This window comes from Danio rerio, chromosome 6 (genome assembly GCF_049306965.1).
Source record: "Danio rerio strain Tuebingen ecotype United States chromosome 6, GRCz12tu, whole genome shotgun sequence".
NCBI lineage: Eukaryota > Metazoa > Chordata > Actinopteri > Cypriniformes > Danionidae > Danio > Danio rerio.
Window position 1 is genome coordinate 40463337 of NC_133181.1, and position 17069 is coordinate 40480405.

Below are 17069 nucleotides of genomic sequence, written 5' to 3' on the forward strand. Positions count from 1 at the left end.
TTAAACACTCAATGACAATGAGCGTACATTATTTGACCTTTATTTTGAAATGGATTTATTTGAAGCATTAAAATAGGCATTACCTGTGGAATACATAACCTGCTTTACATGAATATAAAAGCACTTTTTAAAATTGCGTATGTGCACACCATAATGAGACGTTGTGTATTTGACCCACCAAATAACAGCAATCTCTGTTGCTCATTCTGTCTGATATGCTTTCATTTTACATTATTGATGTTCCAGTTTTGAATTTTGTCAGTGTAATCCCATCATTTTACTTTACCCAGTAAGCTTTGGGGCAAAGGAGCAGAGCTATTACCATAGCTGCCCTGAAAATCCCTATCGTTCACAAGCAAGCGGTGAGACGCCATCCAATGTTTTATATCTGAAATTTATGGGTGAACATCAAGCCCTGATAGAGACAGAAAAAAAAGACATCTGATGGAACAAATCTTTACGAAATGATGCAAAAGTTTACAAATCATGAAGAAAATGAGTTCTGAAAGATAATGAAAGCCTTGAAATAAATCTACGATGAACTTCATTGGATGGATATCTGTTCAAGGATTCTGTGGACCCCTATAAAAGCTCTTTTAGATCATTAAAGATGTGCTCGGGCAAACGAGGGCGCACGCTTATGGCTTCTCATCCCATTCATGAATATTAAGAGGGTTTTGGACAAGGGCATGTCCAACAAATTAAAATATTGCCATAGAAACAACTTCTGATTGAATTCAAGAGACCAACTCGAGAGCATGAAGTTGGATTGTTTAATTTGAAATAAGAGTATAGTCGTGTGTGGGGGTTTGCATTGTTTTTTTTTAGTTACCGCCAATTTCCGACAGGAAGGTGGGCTTCAACACTCCAGTGTTACCACTTGATTAAAATGATTCCAGACAGTCTGATAATGTCTCCATAGTGACAGGATCTTAAAGTGCTGCCATTTTCTTTCTATTCTTTCCAGGCTTGAACAGTCTTTTAGCAATAAAGCATGAATGAGCAAACACACTACGGATCTGTGTCAATTTTTAGACTGAATCCCTCATTAAAGCACACTTTTGAACGCTGTGTTGAGAGACCCCCTCAGAGGACTGCTCTTGATCCTTTATCTTTGAGCCACTGATAGATCTATCTCTTCTTTCCAATGAAGGATTTTTATGAAAACATGATTGTGGTAATGTTCAGAAAGGCATTTTTTTTGTGTCTCAGTTAGTTTTTATTTCTGTGAAGTTATGAGAAAAGATCTAACTTTGTAAACTCATCTTTAAGGTATCTCCCACTGTGTTTGTTTGTCCCCACACAGGCCTATCAGTTATCACGAGGAAGAGTTTGGCCCATGATTATTATTCTCTGCTTAATTGCTGCCATTCTGTCTGCCTTCCTTGATAATGTGACAACTATGATGCTCTTCACCCCTGTGACTATAAGGTATATTAGTCTTTTTTAATATTTGTTTTACCTAAATCATTATTGTGCTAGCATTTAAATCAGCGTTTGGTCACAACCAGTTATTAAAAGTTGAATAATATAACTTATCATTAATTGAAGGCCCACACGGAATCTACGCACGCAGTTTCCTCAGATTTCTGCAGATTTCTGCAGATTTTTTAGCCCGTCCTTAATTCTGTTTATTAACTTTAGTAAATGTGTGTAAATCTATATTTATTCAGTTTTTTAATTATTTTTGGTAATGTTATTGACTGATATGTAAAGTTTCATCTGATTTATGTATAATGCAGTTTGTACAGTATTTTCTGTGTTTTAGTAGATATATTATGAGAGACTTGCTTTGTCAACCAAACAAAGTGAATCTAATTGGATTTGCATTTTAAACATTTAATAAAAGTTTAAAAGATATTATTTTTTATTTCACATATTAAGGTTTTAGATATGATACTGCCAAAAAAATTCAGCAAAAATCTGCAGATTTTTACCAAAATAGCAAAAAACGTCCTCAGATTCCATCTGGCCCTATTTACAGTTGAAGTCAGAATTATTAGCCCCCCTGGATTATTAGCTCCCTGTTTATTTTTCCCCCCAATTTTTGTTAAATGTAAAGAAGATTTTTTTTCAACACAATTCTAAGCATAATAGTTTTAATAGCTCATTTCTAATAACTGATTTATTTTATCTTTGCCATGATGACGGTAGATAATATTTTACTAGATCATTTTCAAGACACTTCAATACAGCTTAAATTGACATTTAAAGGCTTAACTAGGTTAATTAGGTTAACTAGGCGGGATACAGTAATTAGGCAAGTTATTGTATAACGATGATTTGTTCTGTAGACTCTCAAAAAAAAAAAATGCTTAAAAGGGCTAATCATTTTGTCCTTAAAATGGTGTTTAAAAAATTAATAACTGTTTTTATTTTTGCCGAAATAAAACAAATCTTCCAGAAGAAAAAATATTATCAGACATACTGTGAAAATGTCCTTATTTTGTTTATTAATTTTGTTATTTTGTCCTTATTAATTTAGGCCATTCCTCATATTACTTAAACCATAACAAAAAACTAAATTAGCATTTTGAAATTTCTCTTCAAAACCCTCACTTTGTTCATGTTTATTTCTCATTTCTACCTTCTTGATCATCTAAGCCTTATTAGTTGCACATGTCCCTCGTACTGTACTATGTTTATAGCCTGCTCGATCTTCTTACCGAGGGAAACATTAATATAGATAAAACATGAGTCGCATGTTAAACTCACTCATGGGACCCAAGTGAAACACTTATGAAATGTAAGGTTAGAATATTTTCCCATTATTAAGGTGACATTCTAAAAATTAACTCAAACATTATTATTGAAATTTTAGCAATTTGCTATACTGTTTATTACACTGTATACATTTAGTTACTTGTATTAGTTCATTTACAAAATAAGCAACAGGTTTATTCGCTATTTAAAATAAAATAGACTGAATGAATGTACTTATTTTTGTTTTTAAAAGTAAAGTCAACTAATTGTTTTTTGCAATATATTGGAATCATTGTCGCAAAGCATTAACAGTATTGCATTGCTGCCCAACTCTCTAAGGAAGTCTATGGGGCAAACAGTTATGAATGCATATTGTGAAAGAACAATACTCAGAGAAAAGAACCTCAGAAAACCTTTAGAATGCCTTAAATGTATTGTACACACTTCACAGTATATACTATATAGGCTATTTCATTTTTTTTTTTTACAAACTGAGAGACGAATGCAGATCTTTTTATTTAGCAATCGACAATTGTCAGTATTGCTTAACTTGTATTGTACAGTATGTGAAATATTTAAAATATAAATATATATAAGACATTGTAAAGATGTCTGATCAGCTGAATACTAGAAGGCCTTGAATTTTCTTTGGACAAGAATTTCTCTTTCAGTCTGCTTAGAGTTGTAAAAGGAGTCAAAAAGTTATTTCACCACACTATAAACTTCCCACCCTATTTGCTCTTTTCAGCTCGAATGGAGCATATTTGAACCTTCCATCTTTTCATTCTTACACAGTCTCTTTCATGTGATTTATCTTGTTTTTCATATTTATGTCACTTACAGTATATGTTGTATTTGCTTATACATGCCATTATTTATACAGGACACCACTTTTCTTCAGAAGCCACCCAGTGTGAACCAATTAGTTTCATCATGTGCCATTCCTGCTGAAAACAAATGTGTATAAAATAATCCACATACACGTTTGTTATAGCAAAGATACCTTTTTGGAATTTCTGCGAAATCCATCCATCAAATTCTTATCATCTTATTTGGATTCTAGAAATCCCTAGTCTGGTAGCATAAAATAAATCTATATTTCAAATAGCTATTAAAATGTGAGCCGCTGCCTCAGCGCTTTCATGACATTGCTGGTGAGAAATGACTCCCTTTTTTTTGATTATGCATCACCAATTGCATCTTCAAACACCTTCAGGGCTTCAGGGTTTAAAAGCAGAGAACGCACACACACACACACACACACACACACACACACACACACACACACACACACACACACACACACACACACACACACACACACGTTAAAGAATGAATTCTAAAAATTAGAGAGTTCAGCTCTTCGTTAACTGCCAATTTGCTTGTTGAAGTGCTTTCTTTACGCCAATTTAACAAAGGAAACTGATTTGCTTATCTTTGGGTTTGCTTGAAATTCAGTGTTAATAACTAAGCTTGTGCACAAACCTGGAATTTTGCGAAGCTCAGCTTAAACTTGCTTTTACTGAATTAGGCCCTCCCATCTTCCTGTTTTATTATATATATTACAAATGTGGCATAATTAAAGGTGCAGTTTGTCAGTTTGACAACCAGTGGTTGAACTAGTTATTGCATGCCTGGTTCAAAACAAACACAAGTGCGGGTTGCTAGATTGATGACACCAACAGCACTGTGCCTAACTGTCGAACCTAAAGGCTGATATAGAGCTGATTATTAAATCATGTATTAAATCAAGTAAAAGCAACGGTACATAATAGAAGGAATATTTTTCATATTAGAAGGAGTTTTTGTTTTAAAAAACACCAGAAATGTATTATTTAGAAACTATTTCTTGCAGCTGTATAACAAAAAAACTGACAATGATCACCTCATGTACACTTTGTGTGCTCTATACAGTGTTATATGCTCTATTCACTGCTAATAATGTGAGTTCAAATGCCATTTTACATGATTTTTATTGGCATACTACTGAAAGCAGCAGCAGATAGTTCACCTCAGATCTTGAAAATAACATAAACCATTTGAAATGGAACTTCTGTGTAAGCCAAGACAAATCAGTGATTCAGCATGTTCATTTAATAATGTTAAAGTAGTTTAATATGTGTTAATTAGATTATAAACCTTACCTGCTCACCCAATGTTTACGTTTGTAACATTGATATTATTTGCTTATTAATAACCACGTCATGTGGAACTCTGAATCTGCGTTTCGTTTGGAGTCTGCTACTATCCCCTGGAAGTTGCATTTCAGTCACAGATGCATAGTTTGAGAGCGTTTCTGACTAAATTAATGAAAACCATTGTTTTCCGCCAAGGTAATCCGGGGTGCTGAAATATAATTGGTTAAACTGGCATAAGGCAGGTTAAATGACCAAAACAAAGACAGACTTTCCAGCGTGGAACACGCATTTTCAAAGCAGACTATCTGACTTTAGCATTGTTTTTCAAATAAACTATTATTTTCACTTGTTTCTTAAATATCTGCAAATGTTTTATGGTATTCGTATGCTTTAGAAGAGTCAAAAACTTACATACAGCACCTTTAAAGCTACAATCCTCTGTAAAAATTCATTGGTGTAGCCACCGATAGTGCTTTAAAGGTGCTATACACACGCACACTGGAGAGATTCATCCTTGTCTATTGTCTGTTTTATTTCTGCTATGAGTTTTGAGTGATAGAAATGTCTGCAGTTAGTTAACATTAAATTGTTTGCACTGCACTGACAGTCCAGCTTCGCTAGTGCTAATCAGTGTCTTTTGTACACTAGGCTTTGTGAGGTGCTTAATCTGGACCCCAGGCAGGTCCTGATTGCAGAAGTAATCTTCACCAACATCGGAGGAGCTGCCACTGCTGTCGGAGATCCTCCCAATGTCATCATCGTATCCAACCAGGATCTCCGTAAAAAAGTATGTAATTATTTATCACCGTTAGCGTTTGATGCCAGGTCATTCACGGGTGAAGAGATATCGTGCTGCTGTCTTGTGCCTGTCGAAAGTGTGTCAGGGAACTTGTCGGACAAATTATACATGATTGCACAAATAAACAAAAAAACACACAGACACATGACCAAGCGTTTTTCTGGCATGGAATGAAAGCCTTGTGCCAAAACACCCTGTCACTAGCAACTCAAGGCTAAAGCACTATGGCATCCTGTCTTACACCTCAGACTATTAATTATGTAGGAATGTTTCTTGCCAGCTTCAGTTTCACTCTGCCAAATTCTCTCTCTCCATCGTTCTGTTTCTCTCGGCAGAACTGAAATCGTTTAACTTCCGTAAATCAAAACTGCAATTGTGTAGCAGACAGTTTGTACAAACTCTGAAACCAACAATTTCTAACTTAGAGCATGTGGTATGTTTGGCTGCAATAGACTTGTTATTTACTGTATCACACTTTCTTCACACTGCGTATAAGGTGTTCACATTCAAGAATCCAAATAATTCATGCAGTTTATAATGTGAGCACACAAATAACCATTTCAATTTAAATATCCAATTATTTTTGTAATGTGCATTCAGTATTAGTGTTTGTGTCCAGTTATCATAGCCATTTTCAATGTTATGAGTTTTTTTTTTTTTTACCAAGTGAGGGTATAGAGATGAATTGATCAGCTAGCTAGATTAGATTTTGATGGAAATTTGTTCTGATCTTGGGCACAAACTGCATCGCAATCATTTTATGCAAGTGTGTAAATAGAACAGACTAGAAACACCAAAGACTGAGCCCAGAAAATCAAGTTTTCTGCATCTTTAGAAGTGTCTTCTTGTTTGACACTATTGTGCACAGCAATAGCAGCCTTATATTCAAAATTGTGGGGTTTATCTTTATACCCTGGGAACCAAAAAGTGTTTCCCTGAAACTCTTTGTTCTGAAGAATCACTTGGAATCCACCTTACACACGTTACACATTTCACTGTAATGTGTGATTTTATTTATTTGTTTGTTTGTCTGTCTGTTTGTTTATTTATTCATTTATTTATTACATTTAATCAAATAGATGATGCAGCTGCTAAGGAAGCTTTGAACAAGTGGTGAACAAATGCTAATTTCCTCCAGAGAGTTTTAAGACATTTTGGGCTCTATTTGAATGATCTAGGTGCAAAGTCTAAATCGCATGGTGCATGGTCTAACAAGGTTGTGCTTATTCTTCTAATGAGTTATGGTTGTGTTTTGAGCAAAACGTGCATTAAAACAATCAGAGTCTCATTTTCCATTCTCTTTAAGAGTCAGTTGTGTTGCGCCATGGTGCATTTGCTATTTACATGGCAGACTTTGTAAGTGGAAAAACTGAATGCTTCACTAGCGAGAAAACAGTTAAGACCATGTGCGCAAGAATAAAGAAAGAGCCTCCTCCATTCAGCCTCTTTACATTCTATTTACTTTACTCCTTCACTTTCGTGAACAAGGAAACAGTGTTGTACGCACTCCACTGAAGACATTTATTAGCCTACATATTTAATTTTATTTGTCAAGCCCAAAAATTTGTTTAAAAAATATTTCTATATTCAGTTCTAATTTCCAGCAAATGAATAAATGAACAATAATAATGAAGTGTGGTCTAAATATATATCTAAACACTTCCTATTCTTATACCCCATACGTGTATGCATACGTCTCCAAAACCAGACACGACTAAACTAAAATATGCATATATAAAATAATACTCCTAATAATAACATTATATAAATGCAAATTGTCATAAATAAACTGATCCCCCCACCCCCCCTGCATGGATGCAGTGTTTTTTATATTTATGTAGAAAATAATAATTTTTGTAACATTTTAATTCTTTAATATTTTTTTTTATTTTTTAAAATGTGAAAATTAGGGTTATGCTGGTCTGAAAATAGCAACAAATCATACCAAACACGTCTCGTGTCTAATTGAGTTGGGTGCATGATATATAGGGCTCTATATTTAGATATCTAAGGCTGTATATTTATTATGGAAATGTTTTTTGCCATAAAAATAGCTTTGGTTGCTGACATGGCATTAAATAAACAATGCATTATTATACTAAATCAAATAAACATTACATGCAACTTTGACTTACTTCACATTAAACTGATTTAAAGTGTCAAGTTGAATCATGTATACCTTAAAATCTTAAGTTTAACATGGTTAAGCTTTTTTAATAAGTTAAAATAACACAAATATGTTGGCATGATGTTTTGATCTTTTTTTTTCACAATGTACTCCATTATCATCCTTTTTTTGTCTTTTTTTTGCTGGGTGCTGGATGACAAGGATTAATAATTAATAATAATTCTTCACATTTATATATTGCTTTTCTGGACACTCAAAGGGATTTTACACCTTTTTTTTTGGGGAATCTCTTCATCCACCACCAGTGTGCAGCATCCACCTGGATGACACGATGGCAGCCATTTTGCACCAGATCGCACACCACACACCAGCTGATTGGTGAAGAGTCAACAAAGTGATGAAGCCAATTGTGATATAGGGATGATTAAAAGACCAACATGAGCATAGGCCAGTGGGAAATTTGGCCAGGATGCCGGGGTTAAACCCCTACTCTTTTTTTTTCGAAGGATATCATGGGATTTTTAACAACCACATAGTGTCTGGACCTCGGTTTAACATCTCATCTGAAAGATGGCACTCACTGAGCAGTATAGAGTCCCCCTCACTTTACTGGGGCGGTAGGACCCACTCCGACAGCAGGTCGAGCGCCCCCTGCTGGTCTTACTAACATCACTTCCGGCAGCTACCTAGCTTTCCCATGTGTCTCTCATCCAGGTACTGACTGGACGCAGCTTTACCTAACTGCTTAGCATTAAAAGGGAAAGTTCATGCAAAACTGAAAATTCTGTCATCATTTTACTCACCCCTTTCTTTTTCCAAACCTGTTTGAGATTATTTCTTCTGTTGAACGCAAAATAGGATACTTTGAGGAAAACTGGAAACCTGTTACCATTACAATTGTGTTTGTTTTTGTTACAATAGAAGTCAAATTTCCAGCTTTCTTCAACATCTTTTCTTTTGTGTTCAGCAGAATAAAGAAACTCATAAATGTTTGGAACCACTTGCATCAAATATAGTGAGTTAATTCATTTTTTGGGGTGAGCTATCCCTTTAAGTTAAGCTGCATGAAGGACGTTTGTCAGTAAATCATATGCCAGAGTAATTTGCAGTTCATTCCACTGCGGCGACCCCTGATAAAGAAGAGAGCAAGCTGAAGGAGAGCATAAAGAAACCACTTCTACTTCAGCCTGCTCTTTGAAACAAGTCTAGTATGCGTTTCTTGATGCTGGTGAAAGTGACTGATTACAAAATATTGAGTCTGAAACATTGCTGTGTACTTACTTTCCTAACTTAATCACAGAACAGGAACACAAGGATTTTCTTTCCTTCTAGTACAACCTTTGAATCTATGTTCAAACTCTTTCTATCAAACCCTCAGTCAAAGGGAAGCACAATTTAAAGTTCCATCCTACCAACTGGACAAGGTCACGAGCAGCCTGAATAATCTTCAGGTTTATTATGTGACCTTAAAGCACAGAGTCTTGTGTGCTCCTGTCTTTATTGAGCCTTGTGAAAAACCGGATTGATTGAAAAGGTGAGGGAACATTTTTGATTTATTATTCACTTTAATGGAAAAGACAGAACCGTGGGACTCAGGTTTGTGCTTGTGATAGAAAATTCATGTTCATGTTCAGACAGAGACCAGTGTATGACCTTATTGGTGGTATGACTAAATATAAGTGTGACAGTACTGGAGTGTCTCATAGTTTGTCTTTTTGTTGTTGGGTTTGTTAATATGTTGCTCTTATTTAGTATTATGGGTTTGAATGCTGTTCAAATGGATAACACTTTGGATGCATTTATAACACACCTAAAGTATGCCCTTCAGTGGCAGATTAATCCTATTTGCATTGCATTTGCATTGCATTGCATTTAAATTGCTTTTACGCGTTTCGCAGAAACTTTTACCTAAAGTGATTCACATTGCATTGAAAGGTAAACGTTTGATCAGTTTTTGCTTTTATTGAGAATCAAATTCACAGCCTTGGTGTTGTTACTGTCATGTGCTGCTACCTGATTTAAAGCAAAACTACAATCTCAATTATGAAGTAATTTACATCCTGTAGTTTTTTGTCACTCAAACAGAAGAAATTTATTTCCGGCAGCTGGGGTGCTGAAAAAAAATAAAATAACGGCTGTTAAATTACAGAAATTCACAGTAAAATAACGAATATTAAATTACAGAATTTTCCTTAAATTTCAATTTCTGGCAAATTTCTGTAAGTTAATATCCATTATTTTATGGTAAATTTATGTAATTTAACAGGCCGAAAATAAACCGTAAAATTACGAATTTTTAAGTTTTTTTACAGTGTACATATTTATAATTATAATTAATTTTGAGAATTTAATCATTTTGATTGGGTAGCAAGATGCCTTAGTGAATAACACTGTCATTTTACAGCAAGATGGTTGCTGGTTCGAGTACCGGCTGGGCCCCTTGCCATTTCTTTGTGGAGTTTGCATGTTTCCTCCAGGTGCTTCAGTTTCTCCCTCAGTCCAAAGACATGCCCTATAGGTGAATTGAGTCAACAAAATTTGCCTTAGTGTATGAGTGCGTGTGCGTGAATGTGACAGTGTACGATTGTTTCTCATTCTCTGTGTAAAACAGATGCCGGAATAGTTGGTGGTCATTCCGCAGTGGAGACCCCTGATATATAAGGAAGGAAAGGTGTGCTGAAGGAAAATGAACAAAAAATCAGAGTCATTTGGATTATGCTTTGACAAAAAGATATAAGATCAAAAAACATTGAATGAAATAGGAATAACGAGGAAAGAAGCTACTTTTGGTGCTCAGTGCACTTTAGTGTACCCAAGAATAAAATTTGTAGTAAAATATACTGTAAGATATCAGTCATTTAATTTTGTTATATAATATAATGTGCAAATATGCTGTACTTTTCGATAACTCTAATAATCTTGCTAGATAATATAAGACATTAATTTGCTAACTATTATTGGGTATCTTAGCTGCTTTTTTTCCTCTAGGCAATATTGTGTCGCCTTAAGGCCTGGGCAGCATTGGGTCATTGGTAAGCATCAGTCCAGCTTGCTGACTACTGACTTGCCAAGGAACAGAATCGAATGTTTTTTGTTTTTTTTGTTTTTGCATGTTCAGCCTGACTAGTGACCAGACTAGTGATTCCAGCCCATACATATTTACATTAGATGTCACCTCCACTGTTGTTGTCATTTTAGTACAGGGAAGCATTCCTTTGAAATGAACGTGGGACCAAGGTGCAGTGGAGGAGTGGCATCCAGAAGCAGAGATATATACACATGTATACCTATTAACAGGAGTTTTCCCTGTGGGCAGTATGATATATATTTTTTTAAATTGGAAAAATTATAATTTTACATCCCTTTTCTACATTGATGGATAAGTGATCACATGGGCATTGCCGACAAAGAGCATGTGTTTGTGTTCATCAAAATGTATGATCCTCCTTACCTGTTAAATTTGATCTAATCTATGTCCTGAAACACACTCCCTCTCCTGCTTTCACCTCTCATTCTACTGAAGAGAGCGATTTATTTGTGAATGTATCCCCTTCATGAACGACTCCTTCAATTAGTCGATAATAATACAAGTTTCTAGCACCAAAGCATCTTGTTGTCAAATTTCATTTACATTGTTTACTGATTTTATTCAACAAAACTAGCATAAGCCTAGTATTTGGTGCTACTTTGCCTTATGGTCAATGCAGTAAGAGACTGTACTATTATCATCGATACTTGTTTAGCACAGTAGTTCGTAACATACACCCCCCACCCTCACCACCCCCGAAATCTTACCTATGACGGGTTCTGCCTTTTTGCTTTAATTTTTTTGTTTGCTCGTTGCTAAACCCGTTCACAGCACAAAAGTCCAGCAAGAATGACACTTGTCCTGGGAGCACATTACAAATGTGGATGCGCTACTGATGCATGCTCAGGGTCCGTATGCGATATATAGTGTATATATATATATATATATATATATATATATATATATATATATATATATATATATATATATATATATATATATATATATATATAATTTCAGCCAGCCCACATTATTAGAGGTTGGTAGCATGGATCATGACATCATAGAGCAGTACCTGGAGAGCTACCTTCCTACAGATTTTATTTGCACAAGGGTTGGTGCTGAATTTTGCAGGAAGGTAGCTCTCCAGGAACAGGGTTGGTGACCCCTGTCATAGAGACTCTTGCTCTCACAGTCAGAGTCATGTTTAAACTGTCTGCAAAATGGTTTACCAGAACAATATAATAAAAATCTGAAAATAAGCATCTATTGGGTGACAGTACAAAATCATACATACAAATATTAGTCAAAACAATTTTGATAAGCATAGCTTAGAATCAAAGTTATAAACAATGGAAAATTGCATGTTTTGTTAATGTTGCAGTTTGATGACCACTAATGTTTATTTTAATAATGTTTATATGTATATTTAAAATTTTTAAATAATTTTAAAATAAATTTTCATTTATTTATTCATTCATTTTCTTTTAGCTTAGTCTCTATTTCAGAGGTCGCTACAGTGGGAAACCACCAATGAATTTTCAATTTATTTGATATAATAGTCTAATACCTTTTTTCTTATGAAAATAATTTATAAAAATATATATTTGCATGTATATTGTAAATTAGAGTTAAAAAAAAAATCTAAATTAGCAGGCCACACTTACCAAAAAAGTCATAAATCAAAATTGGCCTAGAAAATTGCAATCGGTGCATTTCTAACAAAAACAATTTAAAATGCACATCTTAGTTCATTTTGAAAATCGGTCTGGTGTCACATCATATTTTACAATTTTCTAGCAGTGGACAATTATGAAAACAATCATGTTGTTTATTTCATCCCCCGACTGGCCAAACAAATGGACAAGCTTGCAATTCTTCTTCCACAAAAAAGACTCAGTCTCACAGATTCGCCTTTAGCAGCTAATAGTAATGACCCAAACATACTACACTCATTTGATGAAGCTCCAAACATTTCGGGTCGCAGCACTAGTAATACTGGAAACACGAAATGCATAAAATACCAAGATAGTTACCTGGACTATGGTTTTATTCCATTTTCTCAAAGCAAAAAGTCCCTGACCCAGCCACAGTGCATTATCTTTGCCAAAGTTCTTTCTAGCAAATGCATGAGGCCGTCCAAATTCATATGATGTTTACAGATTACTTATCTAGAGTTTTTGACTGCAAGGCGAAAAGGCTTACGTTTTTTTTGTTACAAATGGCCTACTGATTTTTTGCTTTTATTTTTTACATTAGAGTATTATTTGCGGATAAGTATATCTAGATGTAGTAATGAACATACCATTTGTATGAAAACAAAAAATTTGTCATCCTTACCTCAAACTTAAATGAACAATAATAAATGAAGGGGGCCTTATAATATTTTCTGGGTGGAAAATTGGTCTCAGGCAAAAAAAGTTTGCAAACCACTGCCCTAACATACTTGTATAAAACCAAAGGCTTAAGTGCATATGGTCAGCGAGTGTCAGTAAGTATGTGTAAGTGTCCAGCTAAAGCTCTGAATGAGGCACAGAGGACAAAATAGAGCTCTTTCATCTTCAGCTCCGGATGCTGATTAAAGATGCTCTCTTTGGAGCCACTCTACCCTGCAGCTCTTTCTGTCACACACAACCACAGACACAATGACTAAAACACAAAGCCGCATGTGTGTATCAGCGCAAAATAGAAAGGGAGCGGAAAGAGGCTGGCTATAAAAGTATAGGAGATTCATCTTTTTCTGACAGTCTATTTAAAAGGCTACACGCAAAAAGAACAACTACATGCCTGAAAACCTCAATCTATTTGAAGCCATGTATTTTATGTCACATAAACAACTTGTCAGTGAAATTGATTTCCAAACTCATCATACTTTATGACTGAGATGGATGAATTAGTGTGTGAAGCACATAAAAGTAGCTAGTTTATTTGAGTGTTGCAGCACCTTTTAAGTCTGTTTTGAAGAGTGTCTTGAAGGGTCATGCAAAGGTAAAGAGAGGATTTTTGTAATATATGCTGAAATATGCAGTAGGTGCACTGTTATTTTGGATTGTAATGGATGGTCTTAATAAAAAATAAGTTTTTTTCTTTAAAATATTTTTTCTTTTGCTGCCACACAACGTTAAAGTTAATTAGAGCTTAAATTAGCAATTTTGTTATGAAACATTGTAAAAATTAGTATTCATTCTTTCATAAAATATATGACCAATATTACACGAGAATGTGGCTGTAGATTGGCACTGATGGTTGGCATGGATTGGATTTATACTTTCGCCTGGCACCGCATTGCACACCTCTGCTGACTGTGCGCGCACCTTCAAAAATGGATGAGGTTTTTATATTTGCTGGGTTCCCCATTGTGATATTTTTTAAAACGACAGTGGGCGGTCAAAAGAAACTGACCGTAAAGTCAGATGGATAAACAGAGAAGTAGGACGTTTCCGGAACTATGTCATATCATTAATATCATTAAATATTTTATAAAAACTATAAAAACTAAATACTTTTATTCATTCATTTTCTTTTTGTCTTAGTCTCTTTATCAATGCGGGGTCGACACAGCGGAATGAACCGCCAACTTATCCAGCACATGTTTAACGCAACGGATGCCCTTCCAGCTGCAACCCATCTCTGGCAAACACTCATACACGCTCATTCACACTCATACACTATGTACAATTTAGCCTACCCGATTTACCTGTACCACATGTCTTTGGACTGTGGGGGAAACCGGAGCATCCGGAGGAAACCCACGCAAACTCAGGGAGAACATGCAACCTCCAAAGAGAAACGCCAACTGACCCAACTGAGGCTCGAACCAGCGACCTTCTTGCTGTGAGGCGACAGCACTAGCTATTGTGCCACTGCGTCGCAATTATTTTTATTATTTTTTATTGATTATTAGGATTTTTATAATCATTCAAGATTTTTTTAAACAAACTTAGATGCATCACTTGCTTTTGTTCATATCTCGGACACTTATACCTATTAAACTTTATTAAAATATGAATGACTGTGAAACATGGCTTGCTCTACAAATATATTTTTATTATGGCAGGGATAAAAGCAAAAAAGTACACTTACCAAAAACTTACAGATGTTTTTTAGATTTAGCCCAGTCCACAATCCACACATTACTGTCTGGCTAGTTTCTGTCCTCTACTTATGCTAAAAAGGCAATTCTGGCCCAAAATTCCTGACCGTTATCACCAACAAAGCCTAGAAAAACAGGCCATCAGTATATTGTAAACCGATAGGTTCAAATTTCCCCCCCCAGTTATCAAAGAAATAATTTGTTCCTTTATTAAAGTTCTGTAACTATTAAATTGTTTTAAATTCAAAATTAAACATGTACATCAGTGTAAAACCTATAAATGATGGAAAAACATATTCTGTAATTGTGTACCTGTTTCTTTGCTTTTGCCATGACCTCTTTTGGCTTTAACAAACTCATCCCTCTGGTTTTTCCAAACCTGTTAACAAAAACCTTCTCCTCTCCCACGGCTGTTGCAATTTCTAGCCAAGAATTATTGATCATTAGGTTATTTCTATGATCACGGATCATAAAGATGTCTGTACAGGCATACTGTTTCAGACAAAATCTCTTCAAAGTGTTTCATATTCAGCTCAACGGTATGAAATGCCATCAGTCTACAGAGATTTCTGAGTATTTTTCTCTGTTATAATCGGGATTTCACAAAAATTAACCCCAAAAAACCCAAAGCAAAGCAAACACTACCAGATTACTGTGATATATATATACAGCACTACAACATACAAAAAAGAGAGATCGACTTAGAAAGTCACTTACTTGTTCTGCAATAATTTGTTCAGCTGTAGTTTGAAACTTAAGCTGAGAAAATGCTGCTCCCCTTAGGACTTAATATGCTGTCTCTGTCACCATCTTGTGGCAGAACGTCAACCATCTTTGCTCTGCTCAGTATGACAGGCTGGCCAGCGACACGCTATTTAAAATAGGCACCAGGGCCGGATTAACCAATGGGCCTTATGGGCACAGACCCAGGGGCCCGTGCGCACCAGCGGCCCCTGCGAGGGGGGAGAAAAAAAGAAAATTTCGGAGTGTCTTTTTAGGCTAATTGCAAATAGCGCATCTAGTTGGACTAAGCTATTCAGGGTTTACGCCCATCGATGCCTGATTGATAGAGACAAGATGAGTAAAGAGCAGTGAAATAATATAGCCGCAGTGGTGCACCTTGTAAGGCACACGGTATCATCTTTTGACGCGATTAATCATAACATCGGTTCGAATCCACCATCAGTTGAACTCGTGCTACTTTTTTTTCTCCCCGTTACATATCAGATTGGAAATATATTTATTTTTAACAGGAAAGAAACATTTTTTAAAAATAATGCAAATGTGATATAAAGTCACAAGTGTCTCGTGGGTATTTAATAATGTTTAGCCTTATTATAGGCGCCTGCCGCGCCTCCCTCTCTTCAAAAACTCTATTGCTCAGACAACTGTATTTCCTCTGAGCAAAAAATCGCGATCACATATTAATATTATTATTATATTTAAATTGCCTTTCTTTCTTTAACTAAACAGAATGCTGTAATTGGTCAAGTGCGGAAACGTCAGTTTTGTAATAACCCGCACTAAACTGAGCGGACTTTAGTGTAACGTTATACCTGTCATAGATCAAAAATGAGTGGACAAGTGGATTTAGCAAACGCGAGAGAAAGAGGAGAGGAGGCATCTTTATTGAGGCATTTTCCATACACACCTTCTTTAAACAGACCCGTGATCAGGGGAATGAGGGTACAGAAGAAGACGTTAACTTTAAATGATGAGTAGCTAGCATTAACCAGGCGGGGGAGGCTAACGGCAGCGCAGCGCGGACTGGATTCATCGTGTGAGAGACAGACAGAAAGGGAGAGAGAGAGGGAGAGAGAGAGAAAGGCCCAGAAGAGGAGAGAGAGGGGAGAGAGGGGAGAGAAGAGGTATAGTGTCTGTGATTTCGGATACTTTTAGGTTTATAATCAAGTCTTCATCACGAGAAGAGTAGAGAAAATACAAGGAGAGAAGGAGAGAGACAGTAAATTAGTGTTTGTATTATGAAAGACTCAGATTCATAGAACTCAGATTCATAGAACTGGATTGGAGAAGCATTGTGCGTTATATGCCATGGCAATAATATGCTTTATAAGTTTGTAAAAGCAATACACTAAAATACCCTTAAAAAAAAAAAAAAAAAAAAAAAAAAAAAATATATATATATATATATATATATATATATATATTTGTAGTTTTAT

At 35.4% G+C, this 17069-nt stretch overlaps 1 protein-coding gene across 1 annotated transcript in view; it reads left to right on the forward strand.

Annotated features, from left to right (window-relative positions):
* oca2 (oculocutaneous albinism II) overlaps positions 1–17069 on the forward strand; it is a 176523-nt gene that overhangs the window by 45236 nt on the left and 114218 nt on the right. The window contains exons 13-14 of the mRNA XM_021477197.3: positions 1307–1431; positions 5490–5628. Coding sequence (XP_021332872.2) covers positions 1307–1431; positions 5490–5628 — 264 coding nt within the window. The remainder of the gene's footprint in view (positions 1–1306; positions 1432–5489; positions 5629–17069) is intronic.